Below are 16,044 nucleotides of genomic sequence, written 5' to 3'. Positions count from 1 at the left end.
TTACGTAACAGGCTACATGTACAACGTCTTCGAACTCCATAAGAAAGACTGGCCAAATATCTCTGCAATATTTGTGTACAGTGGACTGCATTGATGCTAATTTACGTTCTCACTTAACCAAGAAATTTACATATTTATCAACAACAAAATGTTGGTGAAGCTTTTCGACCATCTTGTAGCCATCATCGTTAGCACAATTACAGGACTATGTTTTATGACCTGTCATTGAGCTACTTTCGTTTCTGCAGTTAAGTAAATGTAGGTTATCATAATATAACGCAGTTTCATCAGCTTTTTTTTCAACGCCGCTTCCTTCTTATGAAAATTTTCTACGTGCGTCGCTGTGGGTGGTTGGTAGTAATTTATTACGGATATCAAAACGCTGTGAATGTTTTTTCCGCAGCGTAATCAACTCACCATGAATAATAATCAATGTACAGTATATATTAAATGCTTTCATTTAGTTGTTTTTAATCCATAATCCTGTTCAGCAAAAGAGTATAATTACTTGTTTCCTAAATATGTTTTTCTAACACTCCGAAAATATTCCTTGCAACAGAATCAAGACAACCTTCGTACTAACAATTGCATTTCAACTTACATCCTTCAGCTTATTGTAAATTCATCGACTATGCTAATGCACCATTCTGAATGGAATGTACCATGTTGTACAGGGGATCTAATACATCACTTTCAGTTTACACCATTGCATCACTTCTTATGATTCAGTACACTTGCGGCCTCTAGCCTGGGTTAAGCGCATATGACAGTTGATTGCCTTCTCTCAGCCTGCACAAATGAGACCTGAATCTTTGGTTGCCCGTGTAGAAGATATTAAATAAAGCATATGGTATCGCTGGAACAAAAAAACATGAAGGTTTAGAAGCAAGATATCCCACTCGTGCGGAAAAGAATGACAATATAATTATGTAGACAACTGCCAGAGCACAAAAGCTACGGAAATGCATGATGCAACTTTCACTTTGCAAATCAACGTAATCATCATATGACTTTTTTTTCGTTAACGTCTATCTAATGCTCCTTACTGACACACCAAGCAAATAAAATTGGTTCTTTTTTCCTTTTCAACTCCTGGAAACGAGGATCTATTCTCTTGCCACTGCCAGTGCCGGTCTTTGGGGTGTGCAAACCGTGCGATCGCACAGGGCCCGCAAATTAGGGGGCCCGCAATTTACTTAGACAATGCAGTAATTTTTGTCATTTCCAATGGAAAAATCCAACAAAGGAATTAGCAACAAGAAAACATAGAGACTCAACGGGTGCAACCTATTTCGTCCCCTGAACATTTTGCATCCTGAAAAGATCGAGAGAAAAAAACAACAGAGCCGAAGTCGCTGATCGGAGTTGCCGCAAACATTTCAAAATTTCTCTTGATCTTTTCAGGGGACGAAATAGGTTAAAATTCGATTTTGTTGACAGCGGACGCCGGACAGCACCGTTTTACAGTAATATTCTTACCCACATTTTTGTTGAACATGCTCTCAGAATGCTCCAAATTCAAAGTAATTGTTCAAAATTTTCTCGGGGAGGTCCCCCCAGACTCCCCGCCGTTGGGTGTCGCCTTCGGCAAACACGCCATCAAGCATCGTCCGCCGACCGTCAAACCACCCCCTTCCCTTTCAAAATACCTAGCTACGCTATTAAATTGGATCATTGTCATTGGGGCACGCAAAACATATTCCGCACAGGGCCCGAAATACCTTAAGACCGGCACTGCCACTGCACAGTTACGATGTTCTCGGACTACATTGGAAGGCTACTAGAGCAGACAGTCTAGTTTCATCATCTTTTCTAAAACAAGCAGAACTTCCACTCCGTTAGGTGGACTAAAGATAATGCAATTGTTGATGATGTGATAGGTCAGAGGTTCCCATACTGTGTACCGCGTCACACTGGTGTGCCGCGAGAGGCTTGCAAGTGTTCCGAGAAAGCAATTAAAATATTGCATTCTATATATTGAAATATTGAAGGTAATTCAAATATTGAAGGGTTATTCAAATATTGAAGGTAATTTAAATATTGCATTCGTAAACGCATCGTTGCAGCAGAAGTGAAGCAGGAGTTCAGAAATTCTGACTCAGTAGGCTACACCTCTGTTGCATATCACCGCCTTGAAATTGGTAGCCTAAAAACAACTGTTTAAATTAAGCATGTATGCTCCTCAGCCTACAGCCGAAACACAATGCAATGGATACTGGTCGTTTTTAGATGAACATGTGTCAAGAGCGTCCTCAATCCTGATATTGCTCGAAAAGTCAATCGTATTTTTTTACTATTTACCACAGCTTACTTGTGCGAATCGGCATTTTCTGTACCGACACTCATCAAACCCCGAATCAAGACTCCTTTTGCACAAAAGTATACACACCTTTCATTTCAGCGTAGCAGCTTTGATCAAGAAGTAGCCAAGTAGGCTAGGGCAAAGTTAAAAACAATATTAAAAAAAAAAAAAACATTCACGTAGCGAGTCAATGTACTGTCGCGGGTTTCAAATCAGGCCCCGTGAGCTTTAATCAGGCCCTGGCGAAGTTACTGAGAATGCTAGGCAAAAGTTGAGCACTGCTACTCAGCATCGAAAGCGATTGCCAATAGGGGCCCTAGTGACGATGCGGAATCGTTATTCCAGTGATGTACGCGCATACAAAAAATATTGACGCCGTCAGCGTAAACGCAAACGTTCGAAAAACCATACGCCGTATGCGTCAAAGTAACTTGTAAAAAAAAGTTGGTGGCGTCAGCGCATACACTAGCGTAAACTAATTTTGTTTGCTAGGTGCCAAACATTCACGCGGTATAAACCACTCGAAACAAACAAGTTTTATTTTGAATTTCCACGAAGAAACACAAGCATCTGAAAGTGTTCATCTGACATTTTGCTGTGTTTTGGTTCCAATATGTCTTTGCCCATTGAAAACACTCTTTTAACTGCAGCGCTGGAAGGTATTGGCGTGTTGCAGTGAAAAAAATACATTAAAAAGTATGCGCTGACGCTATGCGCTAAAAAAACGCGAAAACTTTACGGCGTAGCCTCAAGCGCAAACTATCCAAAAAAATGTGGCCGCAAGCGTTAGCGTAAACTCAAAGTCTACGCCGCAGGTGTGCGGCGTAGAATTTGCGGCGTATACGTACATCTCTGCGCATGGCCACCTGGAGATGAGGCCTGATTTGTCACATTTTGCAGATTGTGATTACAGCTACTGCTAGAGCTTGACTGACATTTTTTGAGATGTTTTTACTTTTTGCGGTTTCCTGATGACAAAAAACTTTTTTGTTGCCTTGGAGAAGCAATAGCAAATGAGAAAAAGTAAGTTGAAAAACGCAAAATCAGATTGTTATTGAAAATTAACAGTCTGACTAAAATTTACAAAATCAAATTTTCTTTGTTTTTCAACATGTGAGGATGTTAAAACTTATTGCGTCATCTGGGGAAAAGAATAAAGAAAGAGTAAAAATCTAATTTTTAGAAAAGTTTATTTAAACGTTCGCCCAAATTTAGAAACACCTGGAAATTTCTGCAAAATGTGACAAATCAGGCCGTATCTTTAGGTGGCCATGCTCTGCGTTATTCTATTTAGCAATCGTTACACAATTTTAAATCGTTTCTCAAAAATAACAACTGTGCTCACACTGGAACAGCTTTCACTACCTACGCCTACAGTGCTAATATAAAAAAAATTGGGGGCCCCCAAAACCAGGGGGCCTGAGACCTGTGCCTCGTGTGCCTCATGGTTAATCGGGCCCTGGCCTTCGCCATCGCTAATCTTATCTTCACTTCATTTGTTGACTTTCCATTTTCATAAATTGTGCACCTCGTTTTCTATTAGATCGGGAAATTATTGCATTATCATTACGTAACAATTATGCAATAATGTAACAAATATGTAACAATTAGATGTGTTGTGTCGCATTACCTATTTCAGTACGTACGCCAGTACTAAAGATGCCATAATAAAGATGTCATATCTCATTGTGGTCGCACAATACAACTTGCATTAAAAGTGGGTCGCGAATTGAAAAAGGTTGGGAAGCACTGCTCTATAGCCTACAGGTATTTTGACTGCACACATACAGTACGATGGCTCAAAACTCAATCATAACAGCAATTTTTTTTAAGTTGGCTTGATGGTAGCCACCTTATTAGTTAATAGTTTAGTTTATTGAATTTCAGCACAAGTGTATCAGCGGTTGTGGCAACTAGACGCAATGTTGTTCAATGAACGGTTGTTTCGATATCCTGCCACTCGAAACACTGTCGTTCATTCATACAACCTGTCAGGTCACAGTTACAAAATATTAACAACATGTAACTTTTCCTGTTTGTTTTCTATCGGCTTCTTGTTTGTTTTTCTTAAACCATTTTGTTTCAGCTACGCGCAAGTTATCATTTGTAATGGCCAATGGCGGATCCAAGGAGGGGGGGGTTGGGGGTTTCAATCCCCCCCTTTGGCACGCGTGTGACGTCACCATATTGAGAATGATGCTTTCAGTCTCTTTATGTCTCTAAATCAAAGTTTGCCTAATTTTATACGAAACTGCATTAAAAGAGCGAGTTTTGCCAATACCAATCATTCAAATATCTCAGCCAGGAATTAGCAACAAGAAAACATAGAGACGTACTAGCTTTATTTTCGAAAAATGCCGAAGAAAACATGCTTTTATCCTTTTGCTATGCCACCGGACAGCACCATTTTACAGAAATAATCATACTCACATTTTTGTTGAAAATGCTCTCAGAATGCACCAAATTCAAAGTAATTTTTCAAAATTTTCTGAGGGAGCCCCCAGACCCCTCGCCGCTGGGTGTCGTCTTAGGGAAACACGCCGTCAAAACCCCCCTCTTTCAAAATTCCTGGCTACGCCACTGACTTGTTGGATCTGCCCTTGGTAAGGGTCAATATTAAAATTTACTTTGAACATTGTTTTTTAAGTTGAAGCTTTCAGTTTAGTTTGTTTCTATTTTTACTATCGCAACGAAAAACATTATATGCCAACACATAGCTGTAGTCTAAAAAAAAGAATGAGCTACGACTAGGCTGCTTTAAACAAGCAGGCTACAGGACTTATTAGTTTTTTTTACCTGGCGTTATACGTTTGCGGTGTATTGTCACTAAATTGCATCGTCATCTGGTGTTATAGCCTATGTGTTATACCCGATGAACATTTATAAAAAGTATAGGGAATGACTGAATGGTTTACTTTCATAGGCTCCCTAATTAGACGTCATGACTGACATATTATTTTAAAATTGCCAAGGGATCAAAAGCTTCCATTATCTTTCAACCAAGATGTAGACACTTTAGAAAAATTTCTTCAAGTTTAAGTTTTACCAATTTCTGAAAAAGTCTTCTTCAATCTCTGTAAATATGCTTTCTAAAATCACTGTATTTCTTGGGATAGTTTATCACTACGTTAATTTACGAAACACTCACGCTGAGCCAACACATTACATCTGTGACTATGTTTTACTGAGTTCATGTTAGAACTGTTTTGTTGTTAGGATTTTATTGCAAGAAAGGGTCATTACCGTACAGACTTATATGCAGTGCAAGCTGATTGGCGAAGACGCATAGAATATACGTCACGTTGAAGAACAAAATGATCAGGTTCCTGCAGTTGTTGGTGCTGTGCAGTAGAATCCATAAATCAAGTTGGAAGCACAATCACTTTGCCCTGAAGCTATAAAAGCTAAGCCTGAAACTAATTAAAAGTTACATTTTGACGTTAAACAAATGTCGTCAAATGAATCAAAAAGTACTTTCATCCGCCGACTCCAAATATGGTTACTTGTGAAACAACACTTTGAGCAGTCACAGATCACACATTCTTGTGGTTTAACAACAGTTTCTTTCTTACATTTTAGGTACCGTAGGGGAATTTAACTTCTTCATTTTAAAACATCTTGGTACGTCTAAAAGCATCTTAACGTTTTGCATCCCATTATCAAAACGAGAAAATTAATGTATGCACACAAGAGGAGTGTTCAAACATAGCCGACTTTCACTGGCGTGACTTTATGCTTCATCGGCAATTGGTCACCGAAGAACATTTAATGGAATTGCAGCGACAATCTGTCACTTTAAAATGTTAAAGTTGTCGAAACTTTCAGTGAAATGTTTGACATAGGTTTTCACAGCAAAAAAATAAAAGTTTGTAGAAGTTTAGGACAAAGAAGTTAACGACAACCTGAGGGACATTACATGATCTAAAATCTCTACCTCAAATGCACATTGCGGATAAAAAAAAATTTTCAAACGTTTGCAAAATACAACTTTCCCGTTATCAAAGAGTTACTGAAAACCAAAATAACTAAAAAAAAACAAAAAAAACTTAAACTCATTGAGCCTATTGAATACATAGCCACATAGACTATCGATTGTAATCACCTGCGTGCCAAGTAATGCGAGCGTCTGCACGGAGTTCGGAAGAACCTCTGTTTGATTCCTGTACAAAGCACGCGGCGGTCTAGTTGGCAAGACACTTCTTAACATGCTTGAAAGAAGGCAGGAAGAACACCGTACGTGTGTGAGGAATTTTAATCACCGGGCATAAGAATATCAAAAAAAACCTCACATTAATGAGAATTTATAAGATATTATCTCTGCGTTTTCAGCTACTTCTGCTTTTTTATATTGTGTTACAAACGCTTGCTGATCACAAAATACAACGTCAGATGCCATTTACAATATCCAAAATTAGCAGAAAAGTTTTCAAATTTTGATTGAATTTATCAAGCGCCCTCCGTACCCTCCGACCGGACGCGAAATATTTTTCCCACGAGATTTCTGTCTCATTTACGTATTTTGGTAAAAGTTTGTATTAAAACCGTGTGAATGCAACTTTTTCTCGTTGGCACGGTTGGTTCAGTGGTTTCATCCTCTGCCTAGTGATAAAACAAGCTAAATTCTGCTGTTGGCGCTACAAAGCTCTTGCGTTGTAAGCGGCCCCGGACTTACGTTCGAAGGGGGCCACGTTCTTTGTTGCTACGGCCCTGTTACCCTCAGACCTGTATCAAACCGTAAAGAGATAAGACCTTCTTTCGTCTAAAAAAAATTCATAAAAATAAGAGTTTTAAAATTATGATGGCTAGTTTTCAATTTTAAAACAACATTTTCGGATAATGTTTTGAAATGTTTAATTCTTGCAAAAAAAAAAGTTCAAATATAATGACATTACATTAATTTTAGTGCAAAAACAAGCCCTCCATTGCCAAGATACGTGTCAGTCGTTATTGGAATCTTATCCAAAGTTCTGGCCAAAGGAAAAGCAAAAACTCATGTCAAGATATCTTGTCCGCAAAGAGGATTACAAAATGCAAATTTGAAATGATGCTTCACTGGTTAATCAATGTCAATTACGTCTGGATAATCTAAAACTCCATCTTGCAGTTGTAGAAAAAAATCGCAAGCGGTACATTGCAAACCGCTTTAAATGCATAAATGATCTCTTTGGTCCACGCTTTTACGGACTTTAAGCGACAAAACACAATATTGTCTGAAATGTGTCAGCGCAGCTAAATTCAAGGTTTCTTTCTATTAATTTTCACTCATGACTGCCAACTTTAAAAACTTTGAATTTAAAAGAGTAGAAATGTTTAGTTACTTGATACCACAACTGTCGTTGCTTGTTTACAATTATACAACGTTACTTTATACAGAGAAAACATAGTTGATCAAGAAAATATTATAGTTAAAAAGTCTTGGAAATAATCTTTTGGAGTTAAGAAAAGAAATAGAATGCTGGATTGTGTTTCAACACAAATTATCAAGGTAGGCAAGTATAGCTCTGAGAGGAATGGCGGAAAATTCCCTCCAAACAATTTTATCTTGTCTTGCAAAAGAAGATATGTTTTAAAACTAAAACATATCTTTCGTTACTTTTTCTCAGACCATTAACCAGGGCCCACAAGAGGGGGGGACAACCGGTGCATTGCACCGGGGCCCGGTGAGTTCAAGGGGGCCCGACAAAATGTCTAAATTCACGCGATAAAAAGATTGATTTCAACGATTTTGCATAAAATATCGTTTTTATATTAGTTCCGTATGTCGAATGGGGCCCCCTTATGGAAAGCCTAGGCTATGCCCTTTTTTAAAATTACAAAATTTTCAATTTTTTGAGTTTAGGGGCCCGACAAAATGTTTAAATTTGCGTGCTCAGGTCGATTTTGCATAAAATATTGTTTTTTATATGAATATTAGTTTTGCATTTTGAATGGGCCCCCTCATGGGTATGCCCTTTTTTAGAACAACTATATTTTCATTTTTTTGCGTTCAGGGGGCCAATAAAATGTTTAAATTTGCGTGTTAAGGACAATTTTGCATAATTTTTTTTAAATATTTTGAAGTTGGTATTTCTTATATGAAGTTGGTATTTCTTATATTGAAGTTGGTATTTCTTAATGTCATGAACAATAGCAATGCATTCATCCTAAGTTTGCTACCCTAGTCTCCGCAAATTTCAAGGTCAGAAATGATATTGTAAGTTAATGTAAAGCTGTAAGCATACATATGCAATGCACGACCTACTAGAACACGGTCAAATATGTTGCTATTTGAGGAAATTTCTAAGAGTCTGAATTGTTACAATCATAGCTATGACAAACCTGTCATCTTCCCATTTCCAGAAGTAAGTAAAATAAGCAATATTTACACCCAGACATATGTTTGGCTTGTTTAACCGGAGATTAGGTATGTACCTTGAGCACAATTTACACAATAATAATGTAATATGTAAGACTTTCCAACTGCACCCTGGAGGTAGTAATAATAATAATAGTTTTTTTATTTGCGCCCATTGCGATAGCATACAGTACACTGCGATCACAGATGAGATACAACAGACTACAGGAAGCAGCGAAGTGACATATAGTCTTCGAGTCAGCTGCTCCCCTTATTTTGGCTGCCATTAAGTGTCTTTGCCGAGACACAGCCGCGTGCTCTTGAGCGGTGTCGAACCCATGTCCTTTCGAACGTCGCGCAGACGTTCTCACCACTCGACTAGGCAGCCGACAAAGTATGGTTTGGTGTATCGCTTTTGGTGCAATTCTACAGTATGTTCTATTTAAAATGTCAAGGATTTTTCGTGGATTCTATGTTGTAAACTGTTCATTTGACGTGCCAATTTAAACTTTAGTTCGTTTTGTTTTTTGCCAAGGTTAATTTTGCAAGTAAAGTATGGCTATTTGCATAAGATCCTGCTATACAGTACAAAAAACCTAAGAACTGTATGATGAGACTAACCCCAGGATGCAGTTGGAAAGTCTTACATGTTTTACATTATTATTGTGTAAATTGTGCTTAACATACATATCTAATCTCCGTCAAAACAAGCCAAACATATGTCTGGGTGCAAATATTCCTTATTTTACTTACTTCTGGAAATGGGAAAATGACAGGTTTGTCATAGCTATGATTGTAACAATTCAGACTCTTAGAAATTTTCTCAAATAGCAACATATTTGGCCGTGTTCTAGTAGGTCGTGTGCAATGCTATGTCAGCCATGTCGGATAGTATTGCAATTTTTATCTTCGAAATGGCTGATTTTACCCACTTGTTGCTATGGTCACGATCAGGTGTTGCCAGAGTTAGGAAAGGTTAGGGTTTTGATTTTTGCCCAGGACTAAAAAAATATCCAAAATACAAGTTTTTGTTTTCAACAGCTATAAACTTTTTTTCAAATTAGGGCAGAATTCCATATCTGACAACGCTATTGAGGCTATATTTACACTATGTAGTGTTTTAGCATTTTACAGCATTTTATCTTTGTGTATAACTAATGTGTATCTGTGAATTTAAAGTTATATTTACAATAGTGCATTGTTTGTGAAATAATGGAGTGTTAATACTTTAACCTAATATATCCTTTGTAAGAACGCGCACCGCAAATTTTGCTTGTGATTGGTGAGATATCACGCGCTGGGGGGCCCGGCAGCAACATCTGCACCGGGGCCCGGCAGGGCTCTTGGAGGCCCTGCCATTAACAATATCTTGCAGAAAATACGTTTTCTCCCGTAAAACTGCTTTGTCTTGATAACCATCACTGCATCAAAATGGTTAAAAGGAATGCTACGTAATATTCATATATTTCTAGCAAGAATAAGTGATGTATGGAATGCAAAAATAACATTGAAGCAACACTGTATTAATTAGGTTGATAAAGGCTACTCTGTGCCTGTAGCCTAATGATTGGTCAAATGCACTCGAAGTGAGAAAAGATGAAAACGACGCTTTGCACATAATGTAAATTGTAGAAGAATAAAGGCAGTGGGGCCACGCAAGGATCATATCCCACAAAATTTCAATCTGTGTAACAAAATTAATTCATTTCATGCAAGTAAGATTTTATGGTGTTTATAAATCACTAGGTTATGCAATTTCTTATGACACCTGATCACCAGCAGCCAAATACTATTATATCATTTATCGTTGTAAATCCTGGAAGCGATGCGGCGAAAGACGTGTTCTTTTATGAACAAGCTCACAAATACAGGTTATAGAGCAAAGCGGAAATGCAGATCGGGCATTATGCATGCGTTATTCTGATTTGTATTGGTGAAAAGCAGCAGTAGGCTAACAGTTTATTTTGCGCCATGCCAAGTCTTGTTACAAAAGGCTTTCCAAAATCAAAGATTACTCATGGCAATAGGAAGCTATCCTACTGCCAGGAGGAAGTTTACTGTTGTGGGGTGAGTTGACGGCCGAGTCCATATGCGGTCATCCCCTTTTGAGATGCATTTTGGTTGGTGCCCATCTGAAAAGTAAGATCTTACTTTTTTGTTCCTTTAGGTTTAGTAGAATTTATTCACTATAAAGTGAATCACCTGGACTATTTTGGCATATGTTACTATGTGTAGTTATCTAAAGGTATTATTCACATAGTATAAAGTTCAGTACATCTTGGTTGGTTGGTTAATTTTGAATCTTTATCCTCGGACTGACAAAGCCTTGATAAGTTATTCCTGGTAGTTTCGCATACTTGTAGAGGCTCTTGACGCAGGGCCGGTTACCGAGATTGACAGAGTGAAGTTTTCCGATTGTTGGAGTCGATAGTTGCCTGGGAATTATTCCATTTATTATAGGTGCCGCTGAATGGAGAGCAGTCCTGAAATGCGTTGCTCAAGCGCACACCCCGAGAGTCGAACCAGCGCCGCCTGATCTAGAGCCGGGCACGTAACCACTGAGCTATCGGAGCGGACTTTGTAGTCTGTAAGCTCATTTTACCACTTGAAGAATTAAAACTATAAACTATAAAAGATACAAACCTGAAGTCCAATAATGTTTCGTCCTTCTTTTAGTTTTTGTTCATCCAGGTCTCTTTTATTCGTATCTGCAATCTTGACACCAATCGCCGGACCATTAAATTTATTCTTCATGGCTGCTCCACCAAGCTTAAATAAAGTTGTCTGAACGGCAGCCATATTTTGATCCTCGTACAGGTCAACAGTCTGCAATGTTTTCCATAAGTATTTGGTAAGGTTCTTTATGAAGTATAACGCTGCCAATGCAGGACGCAGAAAAAAAAATTTGTAGTTTGTGTATCGCCACCACACCACAGAATCAAAAGAAATGCTATCCATCAGCACTGGAAAAACTGCCAGTTTTGAAAAGCAGAAGTCTTACTTGAAACAAATCGAGTTTGGATACACCATAATCTTCAGCGGCCTTTAAGAAAAATGATATATTTTCCATTTCTTTATTTCGCACCATTGCCTGTAAAGCAAGGAAAATATTGTAAGCAAAGAAAATAATTGTTTAAACCAAATGTTATTAACCTAAGAAGTGACATCTTTTCTTAGAAGGTGCTTGGATGCAGAATCACTTGGTTTAGTTATAAACTAGCGCATAACCAAACTCTCATCTTAGATTGCAAGTGATTATTACTTTTCAGGCTATCCAGAATGAGGTGCGAGAACTGGTTGGTAACAGAGTTGGACCAACTATACAATTGGTAATTACAGTTGAAATTGACCCTTTTTGTTGTTGTGTAATTGTAATTTCATAAAATTGTGGTCCAAATTACAAATAAATTTGGTAAGTTTGTAAGTTGCACGCATGATATCAGTCCTTTTGTTGAGCCACTAGCTGAAGTACAAAAGAGACTTCTACATTGCAACCTAATCTTTATCAAATCCAATTCTACTTGTTTTTGATAAAATCAAACTGTAAAAAATCATTGATGAACATAAATATTGAAACATTTAATTTTTGTAATTAAAACGTGTAGTTGATTACAATTGAACGTAATTGTAATTTGAAAATCTCAGAACAATGTAATTGTAATGTAATTAAAATTTTTGATGGTGTAGCCTAATTGTGATGTTACTGAACTGAAAATAAAGCAATTGATTTAACTTTGATTGGTAATTTTAAAGAGGTGCCAACAAGAAAAACGTTTAAGAACTTCTGTTGTAGACACTGAAAACAATCTGGGAAGGGGCCTAATGTCAAGATAAGCTTTTCAAGTTGAATGTGAATATATTTATAACTAAAAACCAGTGTTGTACGCGTCAATGAAATAAATTGACGGCGTCAGCGCGAATTGCCTAAAAGCTTTACGGCGTAAAGTACTGCGTAAGCTCAGAAATTGACGGCGCCAGCGTCAGGGCTAATTTTTAGCGCTATTTTAGCCAGGGTCTCACAAAACGAAAGTATTCGACTTCTAACGAGTTTGGCTTTTGAGACTGTTTCGAGCTGTGAAAGACGATTTCGTCTTTTCTCGACTCAGATTAACCCAGGATACGATAAACAAACTTGAAACTGCATAACTGGATAGACGAACAGCTGCCACAAAAAAGATTGTTCATTGCTATCAGTCTGAAAGTCAAAACGTCAAACAAAATTTAACTCTCATAGTGAAACGAGATTTTCCATGCAACGAAAAATGACGCATGGCGCTTGACGCTTAAAATCGGTAAAATAGTTGACGGCGCTATCACTTCCGTCAACTAAAAAATAAACTGACGGCGCTAGCCTCAGCGTCAACAAAAAGTTGACGTACAACACAAGCACAAAAAAAAACTTTTAAATAAATTTAAATAAGCGTAAAAAAGATGAATAAATTATTATAAGTGAATTGTAGCCTAAAAATAGCCTAATGAAGAAATCAAATGAAGATGAAGTTTAAAATTAGCAAAACAATTGTCGAGTACTGTAGACAAATAACAAGCCACGCAATAAACTTGACCCTGTTTTTTTCACTTGTTTGTTTTACGAATCCTACCAATTAATTGTGATTTAAAAGATTTATGTCAGAAAAGTTGATGGTGATGCAAGAGTCAAAAACGCCCATAAATTCTACATGTCTTAAACCACTATTCAACAATCAGTAGCCTACTGATAACACAAATGTAAGTAGAACTACTCGTAAAACGCTACCTCAAGTGGGATAGGCTACAGTCTTGATCAAAATTGATTCTCGTTAGATATCACTAGAAAACACAAACTGAAATAGAATAGCAAAGTATTAATCCATAAAATGTTAAATTGCAGGTAGAATGGCTTACTGGAATCCTTGAGCCTTTTGTCAAGTCGTTGGGCTTACACGAGCCAGGCTTCAACACGTTCATCAACTTGCAAAGAATGGTGCCATCTTTTAGCCATTGGTGAAAAGCCTGAAATAAACAAAAATTTGATCTCACATCTCAGCAATCATCCTGCCAATAGGTAGTGTTACTAGTGTCGTTACTTATCAAAACGCATTGAAGTTCAAAAAACATTTTAGACTGTCATTGACTTGAAACCTGATCAATGATGCTGCCAGTTCAAAACCGAAGCCAGAACTACAGTACAGCAACAGCCGTAGGAAATGGAGGTGCAGGGGGAAAGTCATGCATTGCTACAAAAACGTCGCAAATTTGAGCAAAAAGGTCCATTTATTTAGCCAAATTGCACATTGTTGTGTTTTAAAAAGTATTTGCAAAGACAAAATTTGGGTAAATTTTGTTTGCACCCCTAAAATGTTTTATTCTCTTACGGCTATGAGCACAGTTATGGGAACTAAAAAAGCAGGCACCTGAACGATGCTTACAATCCATATTGCCAACATCGCAAAACTGGTCTTCAAAGATGATACTGACAAAAAGGCAATGAACTGGAGCACCTTAGCGGCTTGTGTAGTAAAATGTCATATGCTTTAATGTTCTCTCGGGTCGTTCTATTCTAGATCAAATATACGACACAGAAGTGTATATTTTAGCAACATAACTTTCTTAAACTAACTCATTCAGCAGAATCCATTCAATTACAGTATGCAATGATGAAGTTCAACCTACAGTAGGCCTACTGACGACATTACTTTGGCAACAATCGACCATGTAAACGCAATCTTAAAAGAATGTGTCCGATCAGTAGATCATGCATTTTTTATCACGGTGTAGGAGGCCGGAGACACTACCCCGGCAAACCGCACCCACTTGCTGTCTGTAATCTGGTGACCACTGCTCCATATCTGCTGTACAACTATAAGTAAGGCAGAACCAAGTTAGTTTCAAGCGATTTTGCATCAGTATGGTAATGATGAATGACTACAACCTATTTTTACCTGGCGCCCAGAGTCACTTGGCCTTTCATTTATGATTGCAGATATCCACGCAACTAAATTGCTTTCATCTTCTTGTTTGTACTTGGAGTCAATTTTAGCTGAAACTTCTTTGGAGAAGCCATAGCCAGCTTGTCTGTTTGCCATTTTTTAAGTTTGTTGGAGTTTTATAAAAAACTTAATAATCTGAAAAAAGCAAAACTATACTAACCAACTGCTGAACCATGGAAAGCATTGGACAAAGAATTAGAGATTTTTAGAAAACTTAGAAAAGGAAATTATTGAAATTTTGGTTCTTATGGCAATGTAATGAGTTTTATCTCTAAACAAGATTGAGCTGAGGTAAAAAAAAAAACGTCATTGCCACAGAAAGCAAAATTGAGGAAGACAAGAAACCATTGGCAGTTCGTATCCACAAGCAAATTCTTTGAAAGCTACAGCATGCATAAGCAATGAATTCAAAATGATAATAACAAAAGTTTTATTTGATTTTTTAAAACATCAGTAGTGATGCTGTTCGAAGCGAAATTGTTTTGAATACATTGTTTCATCTTAACACAAATTCTTGTCTTTCGTTTCGTTAAATTTCGGAATTAGTTTGTGAGTGGAGAAATTTATTTCGGACTTTTAAGCGATTTGGTTTTGGTATGCATTCGAAGCGAAATTTACAAAAACTCGGCCCTCAAAAGTCAAAACCGCACCTTGTGTAAGCCATTGACAGCAAAGTCTGCTTGTTAGCAATGCCAATACCCTTGCTTGTGATGTAAGCGTCGTGCACATTAACAAAGAGAAAATTTGGAATTTTTGTGCCAGTTCACTCACGATTTACAGCCTAGGCTACTAATCAAAATACACAATGTAGCTGATGTTAGTTGCGTCGGGTCAGTGCTGCACTAATTGTTTGGGTGGCTATTTTTCATGCTTTAACTTATACAAAATATAAAATGTAGAAAAGCTTGTGTCACCTCTCACGAAAACATGCTCAAGTCTACGCTGAACAGAATCTGATGCCGCTTAAAATTTTGAATTGAAACTAAATGGCAGTTTACATGAAGCTAAAAATTAAATACAGAATGTGAAAAAAATCCTTTTCATCTAAGCAGATAAAATCAAGGTATGACACGACATTTAACGTGATATAAAAAAAATGTAGGCTACTTTTCTAGTGTAATTAAACCGCCAAGTGATGTGCCTGATCCCCTTTGCCATGTTGTTTCAATCTTTCAGTTCCTTATTTTATTTTTGCTTATCAGTTGCTTAGATGCTTGACAATATTTGGTTCAACAAAGATAGGCCACCTTTTTTTTTATCCAAATCCAACCAAGCCGAAAAACTAATTTGTCTGAAAATTCTTCAAATGGACAAATTTTGTATGATATACCTACCACTTTGTGCTATAGAAGTCAAATGTCATCTGTGAGAAAGAGAAAAACGATTGTGTGTGCTCTGCTGGGGCGCCGGAAGCCGCGGGGCAGATGCCCCCATGTCCT

At 37.5% G+C, this 16,044-nt stretch overlaps 1 protein-coding gene across 1 annotated transcript; it reads right to left on the bottom strand.

The window, feature by feature from the left end:
• Positions 1 to 10,083: 10,083 nt before the first annotated feature.
• On the bottom strand, positions 10,084 to 14,736 carry LOC145774140 (transgelin-like). The gene is made up of 5 exons (XM_082585300.1): positions 14,558 to 14,736; positions 13,521 to 13,628; positions 11,638 to 11,727; positions 11,280 to 11,462; positions 10,084 to 10,768 (listed from the first exon to the last, which is right to left on the bottom strand). Exons 1-5 carry the CDS (start codon positions 14,699 to 14,701, stop codon positions 10,691 to 10,693), a joined length of 603 nt encoding a protein of 200 aa, XP_082441426.1. The 5' UTR covers positions 14,702 to 14,736; the 3' UTR covers positions 10,084 to 10,690.
• Positions 14,737 to 16,044: the final 1,308 nt, after the last annotated feature.

This window comes from Aplidium turbinatum, chromosome 7, assembly GCF_918807975.1.
Source record: "Aplidium turbinatum chromosome 7, kaAplTurb1.1, whole genome shotgun sequence".
Lineage (NCBI taxonomy): Eukaryota > Metazoa > Chordata > Ascidiacea > Aplousobranchia > Polyclinidae > Aplidium > Aplidium turbinatum.
This window is presented reverse-complemented; position numbering and strand designations above follow the sequence as displayed.

What these genes read in the sequence shown, in the direction of transcription:
- LOC145774140 (XM_082585300.1), bottom strand. Translation starts at nt 14,701, where the DNA reads ATGGCAAACAGACAAGCTGGCTATGGCTTCTCCAAAGAAGTTTCAGCT. An exon ending in CAAAAGGCTCAAGGATTCCA is followed by an intron (nt 11,728 to 13,520) that starts GTAAGCCATTCT and finishes CTTGCTTTACAG; the next exon opens with GCAATGGTGCGAAATAAAGA. An exon ending in GAAACATTATTGGACTTCAG is followed by an intron (nt 10,769 to 11,279) that starts GTTTGTATCTTT and finishes CTTACTTTTCAG; the next exon opens with ATGGGCACCAACCAAAATGC.